The sequence below is a fragment of the Aspergillus puulaauensis genome, chromosome 1, assembly GCF_016861865.1.
Source record: "Aspergillus puulaauensis MK2 DNA, chromosome 1, nearly complete sequence".
Classification (NCBI taxonomy): Eukaryota; Fungi; Ascomycota; class Eurotiomycetes; order Eurotiales; family Aspergillaceae; genus Aspergillus; species Aspergillus puulaauensis.
In genome coordinates this window covers 6,008,862-6,029,574 of record NC_054857.1, presented here as the reverse complement: position 1 = coordinate 6,029,574, position 20,713 = coordinate 6,008,862, and the positions used below count along the sequence as shown (strand labels likewise).

Genomic DNA, 20,713 nt, shown 5'->3' with positions numbered 1-20,713 from the left:
CCTAACCCTAACCCTAACCCTAACCCTAACCCTAACCCTAACCCTAACCCTAAGTCAAAATATTCAAACCAACCCTCCAAACTCGAAAATCTATAACCTTATAACCCTTACCCTTATAATGAATCCGATTGTTTAAAACCCTCCCTCTATACTCTAAATCCCTTAACATCAAAACCCTCACTCTCTACTTCAAAACCCTTACTCTGAACTTCAAAACCCTCCCTCGAAATTTAAAATCCATACTCGAAATTTAAAATCCTGAACTTCAAAACCTTTCCCCTATCTACCAATCCCTCAATATTCGAACCCGGACTCTCAAATCAATACTTAAAATCTTGAAATCTTTAACCTGACCCTGTGAAAACTATAACTTCTGAATTCTTCACTTTGATAAACTATCTTGATTTCCAAATCCCCGGACTTTATATCCTTGAATTATCTGATTCGGAAACCTAATAAATCTCCCACTACCCCCTGATTATACCCTTTCGCACCTCTAAATGTATCCTCAATCTAACTTATCTCGTTTCTTTATTTTCTCTTTAATGACTATTCTTTATTATGTTACTTAAAAATCTCTATAATTTTGATGATAATGCTCCTGATCCTGGTAATTCTTAAAATCTTCCTGATTATTATATCTCTTTAACCAAGTTATATAATCTTTTTTATATATTCTTATAATCTACTTCACTCGTTAATTAATTTAACCCTCTTCCTGATTCTCTAATCCAAATATGATAAAATATATTCTGATTCTCTTAATAAATCATTACCCTGTTCTGTCCTATGTCCTTACTTGAATTATAAAACTAATCAAAATCCTTTGGCTATACTCTATGATCTATCAATCTAATTTTTTCCAAAATAATCATCTCCCGGGATCTTTCATACCCCGATAATATATATATATATCTGGTCTGCATCTAAAAATATCTCCTGCGATATATACTCTTCGCTATAACCCGGTGATATATATCTATATCTGGACCAAACCTAAAACTATGCCCTGTCATATATATTCTTCACCACACACCCGGAATGATATGGATTTCTCTTCTCAATCCTACCGTCATATTAACCCGGCTTCGATATCATGACATACCCGTCGTAACCAACAAAATACTGCCTGGACCTCAACTCCCTGTCTATCAACAGTACCCTGCCCAAAAAATGCCGCCACCGATCGATAATCCCCGGCCGGAACGGGCCCGGCCACAATCTCCTGCTGGAATATCTTCCCGGCGTATATCACCCGGCCCTCCAACTGCCGCGGCTGTAACCACTGCTCCCATGCGGGCTGGACCATACGGCGGAATGGCCCGTACACCATCCCGGCAATCATCGGGAGCAACGCCCCGCGCCATGTACATGCCTCCCCATGCTGCCACCCATGGCATATCGCCTGCGGCATCCCGCATTGATAACAACACCGAAACGGCACATAATCCACCCGCCGCTGCACCTGCCCCAACCATTCCTGCGCTGCATGGCTCTCTGCATGCGTGCATTGCTCTAATTGATGGTCCCCATCCCGCCCCCGAACCGTGCAAATATAACACTGGTCCAGCCATTGCCGGGCCTCCTGCTCAATGAATTCCTCATCAATCCCAGCCTGCATGGCCTGCGCCTGCTGTTGGACGGCCGCCTGCTCATACTGCCGCTCTTGGGGGGTATACCCGGCGCTGGCGGGAATAACCCGGGCTCGGGGCACCTGGGATGTAATGGACTCGCCGCTGTTAATGGACATGGCCCGCGGGTGATCCGGGTTCTCCCCTGTATCGGAACTGGATGATGCATAATGCAGGATAAACCCTAATCCAGTATGAATCTGGGCTCCAGAACTGCGAACCGCATCATTGGGTAACCCTAACTCTGGATCTCCCTGCCCGGAACCTTCGAACCCTGACTCTGGTGCCCTCCCGAAACGGCTGAACCCTGACCCTGACCCTGACCCTGGCGGACTGCTGGCCATACTAACGGGCTCCTCCTGCACCTCCCAATCGGGATCACACCCGTCACATGCCAATTCATCCGGACCCTGATCCCGGCACCGCTCCCGCGTGTATCCATCCACCGTCCCATCCAGGTACCCATCCAATATATATCGTCGACATCCATGGCCCATGTACGCCTGCACCAGCTGGAAATCCGCGTCCGCCACGCCATGGATCCATGGATCGGGCGTCTCCCACCCATTGGGATGGATAATCACGGCCTCGCTGCCCTGGCCATCCCGTCCAGCCTGTCCACTTTCCTGCCCGTACTCCAGCAACGTCCGCGGCCGCCCAATATGGATCACGCACCGGATATCGGGAATATCAATACCCATCCCTAACGCACTGGTGGCCGCAATCACCCGGTGCAGCCCGTCCTGGAACCGCTGCATCACCCCAGCCCGGTCCACTGCCTCACTGTGGTATGCCTCACACCCGAATTCCCGGCTGATGGCCTGCACCTGGCTCTTGGTCTGCCCGTACACGATCACCCGGCCTCCCCGCGCTTGCTGGATCCGACCCTGGATGTACTGCACCACCCCGGGCGTCACCAACCACTGATGGGGTTCCCGCGGGGTCTGGCGCGGTAAAATGGGCCGCCATACCCGGTATGCCACGTTCCCCCGGCTGGTCCGGGCCCGGTACATACCCACCGCGCTGGCGGGATGCTGGATCCGCTGGACAAATATTCGTTCCATACTGGGGGGCAGTGTGGCCGTTAAAAATACCATCTGCGTGCGCGCACTGACCAACCGCCCTAATCGGGCCATGGCCGGCCGGAAATCCTTCTGCGAATTCAATATAATATGGCACTCGTCCACCACGATCCGGTCCAACCGCCGCATCCACCGCTGCCGGTTCAAAAACGTGTGGAAATCCGGGTCCTCGCTGGATTCGGGCGTCACCAACACAATGGCAGCTTCATCCGGGGGTCGTCGGCTCTCCCATGATACACACCGGATCCCGAGCTGCTGGCACCGCTGCATCAAATCCGCCCGCAGTGAAACTAACGGGACCACCACGATGGTACACCCCCCGGGGCCACGAACGCGGGCAACATGAATAACATGCTTTTCCCGCCCCCGGTGGGCATCACCGCCACCACCGGGCTGGCCCCATCCTGGATGGCCTGGATGGCCGGTTGCTGCACGCCCCGGAACTGTATCTCCCCCTGTCCGGTCATCCGCTGCAGTGCGGCCTCCATGTCCGTGGCCTGCAGCTGCGTCCGCCGCCGGGCCTGGTGATCCGCGGCCTGCGCCTCCCATGGGTTGACCCGTTTCCCCAGCACCGTGGGGGTTTCCGCGGTAAACCCTAAAAACTGATGCCAATCCATGCTGGATGCCCGGAACTTCAACCGCCGCACCGTCGTGCTCCCGGCGAATTCCATGCTTTCCCGCCCATATACCATCCCGGCCACGTGGGTGCTATGCCCGGCCTGCTCGTCTGCAATATCCCCGATCCCGTCATCGGGGTCGGTATCGGCGGCAATGGCTGTCAGCTCCTGCTGCCGCTCGGTTTGGATGTTGTCCGGGAACGCGCTGGATCCCCGCAAAAACCGCCGGCTGATGCCCACCGCGATGTCCCGGTAATTCGCCACGTTGAACCCGAACCCTAACCCCAGCCCGGTCTGGCTGGCCTGCTTCAATGCCTCCCGGAACCGCTCGCTCGTCCACGTCCGTCCGCTGCCCACGTCCGGTCCCCATAAATATGGACTGCGGTGGTGGGGTTGGGATTCAGTCCCGGGTTCCACCGTCCGCCCCCAGCTCACGGCCAGCTGCCGCAGGAATGGCAACACCAGCCATAAATACCAAACCACTAATTCACCCACGGCCCGGGGTAAATATCGATGGATGATCTTCACGTCATTACTGCTATAAAACCCCTTGTGGTATGCGGACACGAACACCACCATCCCATCTTCAATATATATATTGCGGCGCATGTTGGTGTTGGTGTTGACATGCTGGATACTCAGCAGCTCGGGGGCCCGCGCGGGGGCACTGCTGGTCAAATGCACGGCCACCGCCAGCTTCTCCTTAAACCGGGCCACCTGCTGGAAGTACTTGGTGGCCTTGCTGGCGCTGAGCCCCCCCTGGGTGACGAATGCCCGGGCCACCGCGGGTTCCTGCGCAATCCGGTCGATTAACCAATGGCGCCCCGGAACGGGCCACTGCGTCCGCTGGTCCGATAAAAAACTCCAACCCGGCGTGGCTTCGGTGGGATTATCAAATAACCCGTCCCATGGGATCGCCGGCCACTGGCGGGGTTCGGGCTCACACAGCAGCCCTCCCAGTAATCCCCGCGCGGCCTGGACCAGCCCGTGCACCATCCCGCGGAACTGGCCCATGGTAAAATCCAGGTTCTTGTACAGCAACCGCTCCGTGCCCATCCAGGTCACATGGCCGGGGGCCGTGGTGTTGTAATGGACCTTGAGCCCGTATGTCCGCCAGTCTAACAACACCTCCACCGGCCCGTGTTGGCCCCGGACCATGAACTTACCCACCATGATATCAACCCCGGTCTGGAACAGCATGCGGCCCTGGCGGGACATCCGGCTGATGGGGGCAGCATCTTGGCTGTGGATGGACGACGGTGGGGATGACGGGATCGGGCCCCCACCTGTACCCTCCGCGAACCCTTCATCCTCCATGATCAATCCCAAATCATCGTCCGCGGCATCCCCGGTCCAGGAGCCCTGTTCGGCCTGCCCCGCCCACATCTCGATAATCGCCATGGGCTGGGGATCCAGCCATAATGCCTTCTGCACGACCATGAACCGCGCCACCTTCAACACCCGTGAAATGATCGGGGGTAGCTATCCGGATCCAGCCACGTCTTGATCCCCCGTCCGAGCACGGCCATACTGCATACCAGTGCACTCTCATATTCATGAACCTGGATCTTCTGGTTTAACAGCTCAATACAAAACTCCAAGCATGCTGTTTCTACCCGGGTCATGACAAACCCGGCAACCCTAACCCTGAACCCGGAACTCTCCTCAGCTGGATCCTCCATGGGATCGGGGCTGGCGCGGCTGTCGTCCGGGACGGGGATGCCACAGCCCCATGCACCACCTGCATGGCCGCCTGCCACAGCCGTTGCCAGGTCTTCCGCTGCCGGCTGGTCATGATATATCGGGGCTCCTTCCCCTGCCATGGCCACTGGGTCTGGGTGCGCGCGATGAATATTAATATCTGCTGCCATGGCCGCACATGGTCCTGGATGCTCTTTTCATCCATGTACGCCTGCAGCGGCGTGTGGGGGGTCTGCCCCGGCATGGTGCAGATCGCGGCCATGCGGATCCCGCTCCCGCAGTGCTGCACGGTCCGCTGGCTGCGGCGGGCTAACTGTTCCATAGTATCCCAGATCACCCGCATGGCCTGGCTGGTCTCGTCCATCTCGTCTGCTCCCGGCGTGGCCACCACGTCCAGAAGGTCCTGCGGGTGTACCTCAGCCAGATACCGCGCCCACCGGGTCCGCCGCAGCCATGGGTTAGCATCCTGCAGCTCCCCGGCCTGGATCACCTGGTTAGCAGCGGCCTCGTCATCAGCTGCTGCCTGGGCCTTGATCTCGGCTACCATGGCCTCCCGGTCAGTGCTGGGGGTGGGTGGTTCCACGGGCTCGGGGTCGCAGGATCGAATATGCACTAAATGGGAGTTCTTCCGCGATGGGAATACCTGCTGCCATGCTACCATGCGGAATGACTGCTGGAAACTAGCCATGCCCTGTTCCCGCTCCTGGCGACTGACAAACCCGCTATGGCGATGCTGGGTCCATCCATGGACCTGCTGCCAGTGTTTCCGCATACTTTTGATATGGGTGGTGATGTACTGGCAATGTTCGGGGTCCTGCTGGCACTGCATGCCGTTCATGTACAGTTCAATCCCGGGTAATGGATTCTGCAGCATCCGGGGGATCTGGACAGCGTGGGGTTCCTGCATCACATTATCCCACTGCTGGATTGCCTCGGCCACCTGTGTACACTCCTGGGGCTTGATGGAATGCTTAACCCGCAGATGCGCGGCGACCTCCTTGGGGTGCACACCATATTTACAGCAACGACATATGATAATCTGTAAACTAGGGATCCTTTGAAAAAATTGATGTTCCATGGTGCAGGACTGAATCTGCAAGATATATATATATATTATATGGTGGTTTCGGACTCGAGTCGCCGGGATAAACTTGGGATATGAATTAAAAATAGCCTGAAACTGGATCCCCTACCTTTCTTAAGCATGAAAATAGCCCCTGAATTCTTGCTGACTATATATGGTTGGTTCGGACATGTTATTTGTACGGTCGGTCGCGGGTGGTGATGATCCCCCATCAAACCTGAATCTGTTACCCTAACCAACTTCAAGCCAGTACCACACCCTTTGTAGTAAATCAACCAGCTTGAAATTTCGCCAAGTTATACTTTAACTAATACTGAACCGGCTGGCTTAGTTTAACCTTAATCGCCCTACAAAAGTGCATGGAGTGCTACACATGAAAAGCATGGAGTACTACCCCTGCCATAGGTGCCTTGAGCCAATCACAGTAAAACCCTAACTGCTCCACAGCGGGCAGTCCTTCAAGGACTCCATGCCGCCTGTAGGATAGGGTTGTTATACTTTCTATAGAAATTACTAGTATAAATAAACAAGGGTTAGTTTTAATAATAATATATTTTTTAACCAGAGCCTGCAGGCTTAATATTCATGCCTGATACTCAAGATTCATGCCTGAGGCATTAGTATATCTTAATTAGGTCTAGACTACCCGTTATTAGCATGCCAAGGCCTACCCCAACAAAAGATTTACCTAATTCTTTACCTTTATATTCTACCCTCCTAAATAGGAAATCCTAAGATCTTTTTAAATATTATTAAAATTTAAATCTCTAGCTATCTAGTAATATAACTTTTAATCAGAAATATTAAGAATTAAAGATTTTAGAGGGTGGGGTTGGGTTCAACCCACCCCTACCCCCATGCCAAGCCTTGATTCTTGCGGACCCCTACCCCTGGGGGTGTGACAGAATATAGTTAGGTCATGTGACCTCAGCTGGAAGCTATGTGACCTATGCCTGGGGCAGAAAACCCAGCAGGATATAGTTCGGCAGGCGGTCAAGCAGTCATACCAGGAAGCTACTGCAGAAATTGAATTTCTAGCTAGGGCTACTGAATTCTTTACTGATTCGGTATGTTTAATATGTCTTTTTAGATGGATTAGTAAGTAATTCTGTTTTATTTTTATTTTTATTATTTTTACACTAATAATAATTATAGGTGGTTCAATCCCTAATGCACCTATCTTTGTTTTTCAACATGATCTAGAGTCATGTGACGATTTTTATAATTGGAAAGGAAGAATTCAAGATTTTAAAGAGGATCTAGCAGAACCTAGGGTTGATACATGTTGTTTTAGGTGTTTTCTACCTACTAAGGTCTGCAGGGGACCTTTAGAGGTTAAAAAAGGTGAAGACTGCATGAATAAATATTTAATTATTTTATTCTGGCTAGTCAGCTGGCAGGTAAACCCTGGTCAGCTTACTAGTTCTAGTTTTAATCTCTGGGGACAGCTAGAAATGCCTGCTGATTTTAAGCCATCTAGTTTCCTAAAAGAGAAATGGGAACTAGATACTGAAATTACTCAAGCAGCCTGGCTTTTCTATCAGTTTTCTAAACAGTTTTATAAAGTATTTAGTTTTGATATTTAAATAAAATTAATTTTTTTTTTTTTAAATAATATTATAAACTGATTTTTATATATAAATATATATTTTTTATTTTTCATTTTGACTTAGGGCTGTTGTACTTTTTATAGATATTACTAATATAAATAAATAAGGGTTAGTTTTAACTAAGATATATATTTTTTAATTTTAACTTAGGGTTGTTATACTTTCTATAGAAATTACTAGTATAAATAAACAAGGGTTAGTTCTAATAAAGATATAAATTTTAACCAGAGCCTACAGGCTTGATATTCATGCCTGATACTCAGGATTCATGCCTGAGGCATCAGGATACCTTAATAAGGTCTAGACTACCCGCTTTTAGTATGCCAAGGCCTACCCCAACAAAAAATATACCTAATTCTTTACCTTTATATTCTACCCTCCTAAATAGGAAATCCTAAGATCTTTTTAAATATTATTAAAATTTAAATCTCTAGCTATCTAGTAATCTAATTTTTATTAAATAATATTAAGGAATGAAGATCTTAGGGGGTACTGTTGAGTAAACCTACCAGTACCCCCATGCCAAGCCTTCAACTTTGCAGACCAGTACCCCTACTGTTGAGACAGAATATAGTTAGAGATTCCTGGTATAAATAACCAAGGATTAGCTCTATAAATTATATATTTTTTATTTAGGGTATCCAGGCTCTATATTCATGCCTGATCCCTAATATTCATGCCTGAGGTATTGGAGTGGCCTAATTAGGTCTAGACTACCCGAAATTAGTATGCCAAGCCATACCCCAACAAAAGTTTTCCCTGATTCTTTACCTATTAGTTCTACCTTCCTAAATAGGAAATCCTAATATATTTCCAGATATTATTAAAATTCAGATCTCTAGCTCTCTAATAATATAATTTTTATTAAGAAATATTAAAGATTAAAGGTTTTAGAGGGTGGGCCTGTATTAGGGTGTGGCCCACCCCCCTTACCCTAATTTTTTTTTGCGGAGGCCCACCCCTGGGCCTGTGACAGAATATAGTTAGAGTCTTTTTTATAAATAATTCTATTCTACTATCTACTTCTAATAGTAGATTAGTTATTTCTATATAAATATATATTTCTACCAGGACTACTAGTTCTATAATTTATTAAATAGATCTTAAGATACTTATCCCTACTTAAAGATATTTAGTAGGCAGGTATTATAGTAGCTAAGCTAGTAAAATTCTAGATTCTAATTATATATAAAAATATTTATAGTAATCTTAAATACTTAGCTAATATTTTAGTAAATTAGATAGAGTAAAGACTTCTAGTCTAGATTAAATAATTTTTAATTAAGCTTAAGCTTATTTAGATCTAATTTTTATAAATAAAAATAGATCCCGGTCTATCTTATTTAGAGGATTAAATCTAAGATATACTAGACCTAGTTAATTTACTAATATAAAAGCTAGATTTAGGATTATTAGAATTTAAGTATAATCTAATCCTAAGTATTTATAAGAATAGATAAAGAATCTAGAGAAGAGATTAAAAATAATATATAATCTAATATATTAGTATATAAATATATATATTCTAGCTTATCTTAATTAATATAAAGCTGGTCTGCAAGTACTATTATAAAATATTAAATACTTTAATATTAATTAAAGAAGATCTATAAAAAAATCTTATATTATAATATAACTTTATAATAAAAAATTTACTACTAATATATCTAGTTATAGTACTTATAGGTCTAATCTATATTAGTAAATTAATAATTATAATTCTAGTAATAATAAAAAAATCTATATATAGTTAGTAATCTATAAATCTTATAGATTCTATCTACTAGCTATACTATACTAGTATAGATTATTATAACTAGATTAAGTAACTTAGCTTACTAGATCTATTTTTATTTATATTTTCTAATATAATAGTCCTGCTGCAGGTATTAATCTAGATTATTAAGAATATAATAATAATAATAGATTATATAAAGAATAATACAGTATTATAATAATATATATAAATATAATAATAAATTAGGATTATTAGATTTTAATTATATAATTAAAGTAAAATAGCTATTACTAGATTAAGATATAATTTAAGAGCTAATAATTCTGTTAAATATATTCTAGTAATAATTCCAGGCTCTTAAATTAAAGAAAGAGGTATTTTAAGGAACTAAGTATAAATTATTAAAGGACTTAATATATTAGTCCTATTCAGGCCTAGCACCAGGTAGCTTTTGTATAAGGGTAAGCCGGGGTGACCAGCACCCCATCAGATACTAATGTTAGTATTCTTAATAATAATAAATATAGTAGATTAACTACTGTATTTACTCCTAAAGATAGGATAGTAATACCTAATTTACTTTTTAGATAAAAAATAAATAATAAGATATACTAAAAATCTAACTATTATTAGATTTATTCTAGAATCTAATAATCTCTATATTAGTAATCTTATATATCTACCCACTTAATAGCCTCTATACCAGTAATCTCACGTGTCTATCTACTTAATATTATATATATCTACCTGCTTAATATCTTATATATCTACCTGCTTAATAGCCTCTATACCAGTAACCTCACACGTCTATCTACTTAATACTATATATATCCACCTACTTAATATCTTATATATCTATCTGCTTAATACCTCACGCATCCACCCGCTTAATACTATATATATTTACCTATTTAATATCTTATATATCTATCTACTTAATATCTTATATATCTACTTATTTAATACCTCACGTGTCCACCTGCTTAATATTATATATATTTACCTACTTGATATTATATATATCTATCTGTTTAATAGTCTTTATACTAGTAATCTTATAAATCTATCTACTTAAAAATCTTTATTCTAGTAGTCTTATATATCTACCTAGTTAATAACCTTAATAAAGTGTTAGTAATTTATAAATAATAAACTATTTAATAATCTCTAAAAATAAAAATATAAATAAGATAGGTTTAAAAACCTACTTTATTCTAAAATCTATATTAATTATAGTTAGTATAGTATATTATTATAATAAATTAATATTATTAATCTTTAGATTCTTTAGATTAAATCTATAGAACCTGTCCTAAACTACCTGTAGATCAGGTTAATATTTCTTATACCCAAACCTGCAGTAGGTTAGGGCGCCTGAGGCCTTAATCCACCCCAACCCAACCTGTATGCATGTCTACTTTTAATATAGTAGTTTTAGTAACAGCTTTTAGTCTATAAGTTTTATATTTACTCCTGATTTATTTTCTTTACTATTAAAGAATTAGAATAATCCCAGGTAATTAACTTATTTTTAGGCTGTGGTCTATAGGTCTATTTAGATTACCTGTAAATATTATCTTAATTTTATTTCTGTCCTTCATATGTATTTTTCTGGTCTTCCCCCTATATCAGCCTGTTATAGCGGCGAACATGAATTATATATTCTTAGTTTTTAATACAGTTTGTATTTTCAGTAGACTTTATTAGCTTTAGAAACGGCAAAAATTATATAATAGTCCTGTTCTGCCCGATGATTTGCTTTCACGATAATCCTGAAGGGGAAAGGAACTTGGCTCAAGTGTTGAAGAAGTGCTATTTTATTACAAACCTAGTCATGAGGAGCACAGTAACTGGTGGGATGATTCTTTTCAATGAATTCCTCAGCTTACAAAGTGAGAACCCAGCGTTTCTCACTGCAGTGGTCAACTGCATGTGTTGATACCCAATATGCAGTGAGACATACCCCGGCCCCGGGGATGCATGGAGTGTTGCACAGCATTGCATGTTCTCAGTAAGCAAGCAACCAAAACTAAGCAAAGCTAATCTCTGCTGCATTCCACGTCACCCCTGGCTGTGTTACCCTTTGTCATTTGCTATTATTATGACCTTGGCCCCCGGTTGGCTACCTCATCTCTCCATGATTCCTGACTCCATCTTCGCTGCCACATACACCAAGCTATCCATTATTCTGCTAGAGGAACAAGCTGAATAACATCGTAAAGAATGTCAATCCCCGTTCTCGTCCCTCCTCAGAGGTTCCGCCAAAGCTTGAACTCCGAGCCACCATCACCGTCGTCATCGTCCTCGTCAGACCAAATTACGGCCCCATCTCTCGCAGGGACATGGTACATAACTCGCTCATCGAGTCCATTCTGGCGCGACAAGCATGGAGTGTGTATTAATCTTACTCCAGAAGACGCGCAGCAATCAAGCAAGCCCAACCAGTCGACTATATACACCAACCGGACGGCTTACCGTACGTCTGCCGAAACTTCTGCGAGCATCAAGACTGTTTCGGGGACGGATCGTCGTGTTGCCATCTCTAATACAGATGGTAATTGTTCAAGCGCTATCATTATGGAGTGGAGAGGTAGTGGGTGGTTGAGAATTGCGAAGACGAGGTGGGAAATACTCGGGTTTGGTGCAGCGTGGATGGTTGTTTATGCTGACAAGTCAATGTTCACACCTGCTGGGATCAGTGTGTACTCGAGGGAGAAAGAGCTAAATAGTGAATTGGAGGGAGAGATCCAGGATGCCTTGGCCAGGATGATGGAGGGGAATTCTAGCGAAGAGTTGGCGGGATTTGTAAAGGATATTCATGTTATAGGTATTTGATTGGTTCTCTATGTATCTAGCTATTTCTCTCTCATCAAAACAGTCATACGATGGTGAGGCACAATTGCTGTTGTCCAAATAAAGCTGGCAGGGCTGTCATCCTGAGCCAATTTGAAGTCGTAGTCCATGATCAGGTTCATTAGGATCTGCTTGAGGACTCTCGAGACATACCATCGCCCGGGACTATACGGTGTTAATGAATAATCTTCAGCACGTATAGTCTTGGATATATAAAGATAGGAACCAACTCACCAGGCTCGCTTCTCGGATCCCCAGTAGGGATATTTCCAACTAACATCGGTGAACTTCGGACAAGCCCTTGGAATAGTTTCCCCCTGCTCATTCTTCTCGTCAAAAACCACAAATCGAAAACCGTTAAACTTATTAGCTTTGGCATAGAGCGTCGAATCTCTCATGAGGGCTTCCTGAGGAACGGCAACCAAGCTCCCAGCCGCAAGATGTGGCCCATTTCCAGAGAATGAATACGGGTTCAGGGCCTTTCGCTGGATACTCAACGCATCAAGGGGATTCAAGCGACCCGACTCTCTGAGAAAGCCCTCCATCAAAGGCATGTGGTTGAATTGTTCCTCAAATTTTTTCGTCCGTTGGACCTGTTCGATCTCCCTCCGGAGAGGCTCGATATACTGGGGGTAGATGCACAGATTGTAGATCGCATAGATAAGCGCCTAGCAGTATTCTCTGTGAGTGGACGCCTAGGTATTGCATTTGGCATACATACCATTGGTATCTGATGAGCTGAGGCAAACATTAGGGCAATCGTCTGTTGTACCATTCTCAGTACCGTCTGCTGCGCGGGTGTCCGCGAACAGTCCATGACCCATTGGATACCATCGCACCGCTATGTATTACGCCCATATGTAAGCGCTATAACATTTGAGGGTTGGATAGTACAGAAAACGAACCTTCTTGACATGCTTTCGATCAGCGGCTTCGAGGAGACGCTCTTCAATCGAACCGGTCAGGTAGCCAGCTACCTGTTTCATAGCGCCACTCCACCCCATCGTCGCAGTCGCCACGACCCTAAGGAAGACAACGCTCAGTATACCGTTTCCAGGCCGGGTTGCAGCAACAGGCAAGGAACCTACGGGACAAGCAGTGACGGAACATGTCTGCAGAGCTCCATCGCAATAACAACATCCTGGTTATAACGGAGCGAGGCCTTGTGGAAACCGGGGTTCGCAGCAAGATCTTCGCCCACAAGGACGTGGTTGTTAACGCGATTCGTGACCTCCCTGGCTAGAGATACAGCGTTGACTTGCTTCCAGCCTGGCGATCCCACCGCGGCCAGGGACTCTGAAATCGTCTTTCGCATTGTCATACGTATCGGCGATTGCAATTCAATCTGCAGCGTAGGGACGGCGGTTCGCAGACAGACCTTGAGAACTCGCGTAACGAGGCTATGATGCGGGTCGATCCCGTTATCGTCGAACCCGAACATAGTATATTTGTATCTTAGTCTCTGAGATAGTTTTGCGTGAGTTCCCTACAATTAAACGTATACCTTGTAGGATCTTGAATAACGCACCTGGTCCATGGCCTCATTGAAAGATAGGATATGCTCGGTACATCTTCCAAGTTCTCTGATATGCGTCTCCGTCGTGACCAGTGTCTGATACTCGCCCAAAGCTGGGATAGCAAATGCGGAGTGGTTCCTGCCAAGCTAAAATAGACGTAAGCACGAGGGGCGTCTAAGTGAAACCATTTGAATGAAGAGGAATTCTGGTCTAACACACTCTGTGGTAGACATCTGCAATGATACCAGCGCCATCGACGACAAATTCAAGGCTGGTAAGCCAGCTTCCGTAAAGTGGTGAGGTGCCACCGATATAGACTCCTTTCTATTAAGCGAACAGCCATTTAGCCCAATATATATCTATGAATAAGACCTTTGGTTAAGGCTTACCGGGCAATTCCAACGCATCCATATCCACCCAGATACTTGCCATGCAATCCAGAACTCGACAAAAGACCAGAACACCTTATCGAGCGTGTAATTTTGGAAGGAAGATTTAAGGATATCGGTTAGCATGTTGCTGTTAAACTATGGTTTCTATTCGGCACTCAAGGGACGGAAGAATCTTTAGTCTCTTGGATGTAAGAGTTGCAGGATATTTCAAGTGCATTTATGAATATATATCTATGTATGTAGAAGATATAGAGGTACTCTGGCCCGCCATGATCATCCAGGCTGAATCCGAATAAGCCCTACCCAGAATATACATCTGTCCTATCTATAAAAAGCCCGAAATGCAGCTGAGGCCGTGAGCCTGACTGCGTGGGCATTCCTGTGTCGCACACCCTTGCTTGCTGTTCTGCAACTAATATTATCTCCTGCATGTAAGCGCAGACAATCCACCCCCCTTGTTTTTTTTAACCAATAATGGATATCGTTATATTTTTTACCTGATGCTTACTTACTCTGGTCCATATGCACATTTGCCACTTGCATTATCCTTAGGGCAAATTACTGCTACTTGCTGAATCCCGCATTCTTCTAAATAACGACAAGGCTACCTCCTGCAGCTAAGTAGCAAATACCTCATATCGCTCCCCGCCCCCTTCCATTTCCCTGTCACCAGCCGGACAGATATTTATATATACGGAGTAGATATACACGTAACTACTTTCCCACCCCCTCCTCGTCTTCCGCCCCCCTTTCCGCCCGAGTTCGACTCTGAACCTTGACATTAAGCCACTCCATCCCCAAAGCAAACGGTACAGCCGCACAAGCCGTCGCGAGTGCGAAATACATAACCGCCTGGAGAGCTGCCGCATACGCATCTTGTAACGTGCGTAGCATTTTCGGGTTATTTGGCCCCGTTAGCGTCTGCAGGCCTGTAGGTCCTGCGGCAATTACTGTTTGCGAGGGGATGGATAGATCGGAGAGCTGGATTCGGTGTATCAGGCTTGTTTGGAGAATGCTTTGGCCGACGGCTATTGCTACCGAGCTGTAGGGTGGGTTTGGTTGTCAGTATGTAGGTGGGTAAACAAGTAGGTAGGTCGGGAGGCGTGGGTTGGCTTACGCTCCTAGTTGAGAGAAGAAGACAATGATGGCTACTAGACGATCAGCAATTTTCTTCTTGTTTTTGTCGTTGTATTTTAATCTTTCCCCGGTGAGCATTACCGTTTCCAATGGGGATGTCATCGTCCCTAGCAAATGTGTATAAGCTCAGGTTAGCCAAGCCCAGGTGACATATGTGAACTGGGTATGAAGAATGCACTTTTTGCGTACCTGAGAACAACCTGAACAGCGGTGAACGGCATCTGAAGGCCCATTCCGTGGCCAAATCCAGCAGTCACTAAATACGTAGCCCAGAGTGCAGTCGAGGTTCCGACCTGTAGACGCGTGAGGAGACCCGTCCCAATGATTGATACGGCCTGTCCTATAACCATGAAGGGAACCTGGGCGGTCGTATATCAATTAGCTGTGGCTGCGAAGGGGCAGATCTAAGGATAGTCTCACATAATACCCTCTCCACGAGACAATGAGACCTGTTATGACGACTGCGGCAATTTGGGAGACACCCAGTGGGATTCCACGAATTCCACTTGTGGTTGGGGACACAAGCTGGACGGACTGGAAGTAAAAGGGGATATAGTAGAGTGTCTAAGTATGTCAGTGTACGGTATACATCAAGGACACAACCAGCCACTTACTACATATATACTCATTTCCAAGAAAAAAGAAAACAGTGCACCCATCATAATCGACCGCTCTAGCAAAACGCGCAGTGGGACAGTGGCGAGATCTTGAAGCTTCCACTGAGAGAACAGAAACGCGGCTAGCAAAAGTCCGGCACCGACTAACAGCCCTATTACCCTCGACGAGCCCCACGGTAGCGAGCTGCTACCCCAGTGCAGTGCCAGTATAAGACAGCACACAGAGGCCATAATCAGGATCATGCCGAGCATGTCGAGGGATTTGAGCCGAGAGACTACCGAATCCTTTGAGCCAGCAAATCTCTCTTGAAGCTTCAAAATGGTAAGGATTAAGAAGAAGGATGCGCCCCCAATTGGAAGGTTACTGGGCTTGTCAGTGGACATGACATCGTAGGGTACAGCTGAGGAAGACCATACATCCAAAAGCACCATCGCCAAGTGACGTTCTCCGTCAGAATCCCGCCCAAAGGAGGACCCAGACATGCCGCTATCCCAAAGACACTGAGTACGAGTCCCAGGTAGAAGGGTCTTTTCTCCAGCTTCACAGTCAATCCGACTATGCCCAAGGCTCCTTGATACAGGCCTGCGGCTCCAATTCCTGCAATCGCGCGACCAAGGATGAAAACAACCGAGCTGGGAGCAGCAGCGCACATAATAGACCCGCCTAGCCAAGTTAGTTAGCGAGCAGTAAGGAATAAAAAAAAATATTGTGGTAGAAAACGAACCCTCAAAAACTAGAACAGAGACTAGGTAGGTGAACTTTGCGTTGAAGGTCTTGTAAACACTCCCAAATGCTGGCTGAAACGCCGTCACCGTGAGTAGATAGGCGGAACCATACCAGCCTACATCATCAAAGGCCTGGAAGTCAGTTACGATACTGGGCACCGCCACACTGATGATCGTAGTATCAAGGGCAACTAAAAAGGTCCCCAGACAAAGCGACCCAATGACGAATACCAGTCGCCAGGATGGTAAAACCCCGCCGGAGTCAATGCCCGATTTTTGCTCCTCAATTTGCGCCTGGCAATCAGGCTCGCACTGCTTAGCTGTTGCCATCTTCTTTTGTGCCCGCAGTTGGAGGCTGTTAGCACTACCATGGATAGAGGTGCTTTATATCGTGTAAGCTTACTGCAAGTGTAAGCATTTGGAGCACAGGGGGGCGAAAGGGTGAAAATGGCCCCTCTAGCCCGTGCATAACCTGCAGGCAAGGGGTCAGAAAATACCAGAGTATACGGATTGTGCCCTATTTGCTGTTGTCACCTCCCACGCAAGGGATGTACAGCTCATGGGAATGTGCCTAAAGCCCTATTACGAATGAAAAGATACACGGATTCAACTACGACGGTCTTATTGTGGCTACCATGCCTCATGCCCTAACTTCGACATTTCTATTTACCAAATTATTGTGAACAAGTTTGAGTTCAAATCCATCGGCAGCTCAGGTTCGACGCAACATACCAACCACACTTAACGGCACAACAGAGTTATTGCCCTCCAGGGACATGATGGGAAACATGTAGGCTGGAAGCGTCCAAACGAGGTAAGTACATACCCATATATAGCCGATGGATCGCTGCACCGACGATGGAGGGGGCGATTGGGACTTGTTGTAACCCATACAACAGCAATGAGCCTTAAGAATGGCATCTTCAATGGCAATGCCAAGAGTTTGTGCGCCAAAGAACGACAGAGCGCCAGAGCTGTAAATCGATAATCCGACCGACATATCAATCAGTACATGCATCAGTCCCGATACCCCAAACGCAAAGACTAGCTTTGCGTATCTGGCAGGGGTTGCCTTTGTTTCCCGGGTTACGCCGAGGACATCGTGCAAGAGGTAATTAGAGATGGAGTTAAGCTTGTGCGTATTCAGCTGGTGCCAAAGGCGGCTGGGCATTGTATATGATTAGTACTACACACAGTGAACACTGGGAGGAGGCTTACCTCCAGAGCCTTCGCAAAGTATAGGCATCGGATATAGAACCATATAATGTTGGCCAGTCTGAAGGCGCAGACAGGCCCAAGAGCACGCTGAAGAAGGCGAATAATCGGTGGCATCCCCCCTGAACAGAGACCAGCCCAATTGCTGCACCGATGACCGAAAAGAATCGCACGACAATCTCCTCGGCGGAAACTTCACTGCGATGAAGCCGCCCCAAGAGCGGAACATTCGCGCTCGAAAGATATTTTGCTGTTACTTCGCGATCTGCACTTGAGTCCATCACATCCAGAGCCAGGTAGCTGAGGAATATAAACCTCGCGGACCGCCCGAGGAAACGTCCCCGCGATACTGCAGTCGAGCGCAATGAGACATGTTTCACCTGCTCGGGCGTGCCGATAAATCGCGAATTCACGGTCAATGAAAGACCCGATGCGAGTGCCTTGAGAAATTCCTGTCCTTCAAACGACCATTTTCCGAGAAGTGCAATATCGATGTAGTGGAAGAGGAGTGTCACTGAATAGCCAGCAACTAGACTGGCCCACGGGCTGCGGACCATAAATTCCATGGATGTTGTGATACATTGCCAGGTGCAGGAAGCGATCAAGACGAGCGCGCCAGATCGAATGACCAGGGAGTCTGCACCAGAGCAGCTAACTACCGTGGAGCTGGTAAGTATCATGGCCACGACGAGTAGAACGGGATGTAGCAGCATCGTGGCGGCGCAATATGTGTGGAAATACCAATGCAAGAATACAAACAAGAATAGGACGGGAGATAAAAGGAGGAGAGGAATGGAAGGGGGCGGGGAATCCAATGCAGGTAAGCAGGGCGCAGGACGCAGAGTAAAAAAAGAAATACAGCCCTTGTGTTACACACCACATTCTGTCTTAGTAGGAAATATTCACTGCCCCTCGGTCTGTTTTAATTCGTAGGTGCGCCCAGTTTCGTTTCAAAGTTCTTTCTTTGCAAGCCCTAACTTCGATCCTTCGATATCCACCATGGCTGTCTACAAGATAAACGAGGAGGCTTTCTTGGTAAGGACAAGTACGCCAAACTACCTCTAATCTTTAACTAACCAGGTGTAGGCTGTTATGTGGATTTGTGCTGGCATACAATCCTTGTTCGTCCTCACTAGATTCATCCTCCGGCTCAAGATTGACCGTCGCTGGGTGCCAGAAGACATACTGGTCTTGGTCGCTTGGATTCTCTCACTTTCAAACACCTGTCTTTGGACGGTCGTACATGGGCAGCTGTATTTTGCTATAAAGCTATCCAAGGGTCAAATCCAACTTACACAATTGCCAGAAAATATAGCCTGGGTGATGACTAGATACCTACGCTCCCAGCTGGCAGGCTACTATCTTTCATATTTTAGCCTGTGGTGCATCAAGCTCTCCTTCATATTCTTCTTTCAGAAGCTCGGAAATAAGTACAGGCTGCAGCGGATCCTCTGGTGGTCGGTCCTGGTGCTCGTGATACTCTCCCTGGGCGGCTGTCTCGGAATGTTGGATTACGCCTGTGAATTGACCTCGTTTGAACATATGACCGGTATTTCTACCCTTATGAAGAGTTTTCAATGTAACTAACGCAGACCACTCACTCCGATTGAAGCGAACTGTCAAAGCCCACACTCAGTATGGTATGAACGTGTCAGCTTAAGGGTGGCAACTGCGCTAGATATCGTGACTGATGTTGCCAGTAAGTTATGAACGTTTCTCAGTTAATACGATACAAAGGTGGCTCACATACACCATTTAAGTTGTATTTCTGTCTGGTAACAGTCTATGGAGAACACGGATATCCGGATGGCGGAAAGTCGCCTTGGTCGGAATCAGTCTTTTGACAGTGTTTATTATCATCATTGCCCTTGTACGCATGCTCCTGGGCCAATCTGGCACTGGCATAGCAGACCCGGCCTGGCTGATTGCCTGGAACGCTATTGAGATTCTTGTCGGTAAGTTGAAGCCCCTTCTTTCTTTCACCCTTACACGACATTGCGCTAATCGGGCAACTACAGCCATCATTGTCGCCTGCCTTGCCGCCTTCTGGACACTGTATACTAAATCAAAACAGCAAAAGGAACATTTTAAACCAAACCCGTTCAGCTATAGGTCAGATAATACGTCCATAGAAGCGCCGATCATGCTGCAGGATTTTGATGCCACGAAGGACACTACGCAGTCATTCGGTATTCACCGGGTCCTGGATGCGCCGAAAGGCTTCCGGTTCCAGAGGAGGGAGGTTCTTTAATAGTGGGAACAGTTACCAGCAAGGATGCTATGAGTTAGAAATCAGTGGAAAGCTTAGGGTTGCTTTTGTACATATGTGGATATGCTGTCAGGCGCGGTGCACGACAATTTCTGTTTACGATTTTTATTGTCATCATTATTGAATGGCCCAGTACCATTGCCGAAGCGAATTATTTAGCTTGTCCTTTCGATTATGACATTGCGCAACATTTCATCCATGTTCGAGAGCCATATCAAAAGTTTCTTGGGCATTCTCTAGTTGCCGTCAGCCACCGCGGAATAGCTCGCGCAAACAAGCCGCGAACCTACCCCATATACCGGCTGAGCTTTGCGTACTTTCGTGAAGGTTCCATTGCAGGAGCACCACACCAGCCTCTTAAAGTTCTTTCGACAATTATATTCGCCTAGCAATCGAGTATATTCTACAAAATGTATGAAATGGCAAAAGCTATGTGGGACGGTGTCGTAACAGAAGCATATCACCATCTGAAGACAGTATCTCTGATGGACATTGTTGATGACGTTCTCGATATTCTCGATGCC

At 46.0% G+C, this 20,713-nt stretch overlaps 8 protein-coding genes across 8 annotated transcripts; 2 read left to right on the top strand and 6 right to left on the bottom strand.

The window, feature by feature from the left end:
• Positions 1 to 1,072: 1,072 nt before the first annotated feature.
• Positions 1,073 to 2,983, bottom strand: APUU_12396S (uncharacterized protein; the record flags this gene model as incomplete). The annotated part of the gene is made up of 1 exon (XM_041698592.1): positions 1,073 to 2,983. The coding sequence occupies one exon, from the start codon at positions 2,981 to 2,983 to the stop codon at positions 1,073 to 1,075; it is 1,911 nt and encodes a 636-aa protein (XP_041551762.1).
• A 20-nt stretch (positions 2,984 to 3,003) lies between these two features.
• On the bottom strand, positions 3,004 to 4,770 carry APUU_12395S (uncharacterized protein; the record flags this gene model as incomplete). Its single annotated transcript, XM_041698591.1, has 1 exon — positions 3,004 to 4,770. One exon carries the CDS (start codon positions 4,768 to 4,770, stop codon positions 3,004 to 3,006), a length of 1,767 nt encoding a protein of 588 aa, XP_041551761.1.
• Positions 4,771 to 4,951: 181 nt separating this feature from the next.
• APUU_12394S (uncharacterized protein) lies at positions 4,952 to 6,109 on the bottom strand (the record flags this gene model as incomplete). Its single annotated transcript, XM_041698590.1, has 1 exon — positions 4,952 to 6,109. One exon carries the CDS (start codon positions 6,107 to 6,109, stop codon positions 4,952 to 4,954), a length of 1,158 nt encoding a protein of 385 aa, XP_041551760.1.
• Positions 6,110 to 11,686: 5,577 nt separating this feature from the next.
• APUU_12393A (uncharacterized protein) lies at positions 11,687 to 12,298 on the top strand (the record flags this gene model as incomplete). Its single annotated transcript, XM_041698589.1, has 1 exon — positions 11,687 to 12,298. The coding sequence occupies one exon, from the start codon at positions 11,687 to 11,689 to the stop codon at positions 12,296 to 12,298; it is 612 nt and encodes a 203-aa protein (XP_041551759.1).
• Positions 12,299 to 12,318: 20 nt separating this feature from the next.
• APUU_12392S (putative cytochrome P450) lies at positions 12,319 to 14,348 on the bottom strand (the record flags this gene model as incomplete). Its single annotated transcript, XM_041698588.1, has 8 exons — positions 12,319 to 12,481; positions 12,551 to 12,984; positions 13,038 to 13,157; positions 13,222 to 13,339; positions 13,405 to 13,778; positions 13,845 to 13,979; positions 14,053 to 14,157; positions 14,223 to 14,348. The coding sequence occupies 8 exons, from the start codon at positions 14,346 to 14,348 to the stop codon at positions 12,319 to 12,321; spliced, it is 1,575 nt and encodes a 524-aa protein (XP_041551758.1).
• Positions 14,349 to 14,939: 591 nt separating this feature from the next.
• On the bottom strand, positions 14,940 to 17,035 carry APUU_12391S (MDR family MFS transporter; the record flags this gene model as incomplete). Its single annotated transcript, XM_041698587.1, has 8 exons — positions 14,940 to 15,267; positions 15,343 to 15,376; positions 15,444 to 15,469; positions 15,552 to 15,721; positions 15,783 to 15,926; positions 15,977 to 16,343; positions 16,397 to 16,643; positions 16,705 to 17,035. 8 exons carry the CDS (start codon positions 17,033 to 17,035, stop codon positions 14,940 to 14,942), a joined length of 1,647 nt encoding a protein of 548 aa, XP_041551757.1.
• A 382-nt stretch (positions 17,036 to 17,417) lies between these two features.
• On the bottom strand, positions 17,418 to 18,633 carry APUU_12390S (wax synthase family protein; the record flags this gene model as incomplete). The annotated part of the gene is made up of 2 exons (XM_041698586.1): positions 17,418 to 17,868; positions 17,924 to 18,633. The coding sequence occupies 2 exons, from the start codon at positions 18,631 to 18,633 to the stop codon at positions 17,418 to 17,420; spliced, it is 1,161 nt and encodes a 386-aa protein (XP_041551756.1).
• A 286-nt stretch (positions 18,634 to 18,919) lies between these two features.
• APUU_12389A (uncharacterized protein) lies at positions 18,920 to 20,171 on the top strand (the record flags this gene model as incomplete). The annotated part of the gene is made up of 5 exons (XM_041698584.1): positions 18,920 to 18,955; positions 19,007 to 19,469; positions 19,513 to 19,555; positions 19,703 to 19,875; positions 19,939 to 20,171. 5 exons carry the CDS (start codon positions 18,920 to 18,922, stop codon positions 20,169 to 20,171), a joined length of 948 nt encoding a protein of 315 aa, XP_041551755.1.
• Between the last annotated feature and the right edge of the window lie 542 nt (positions 20,172 to 20,713).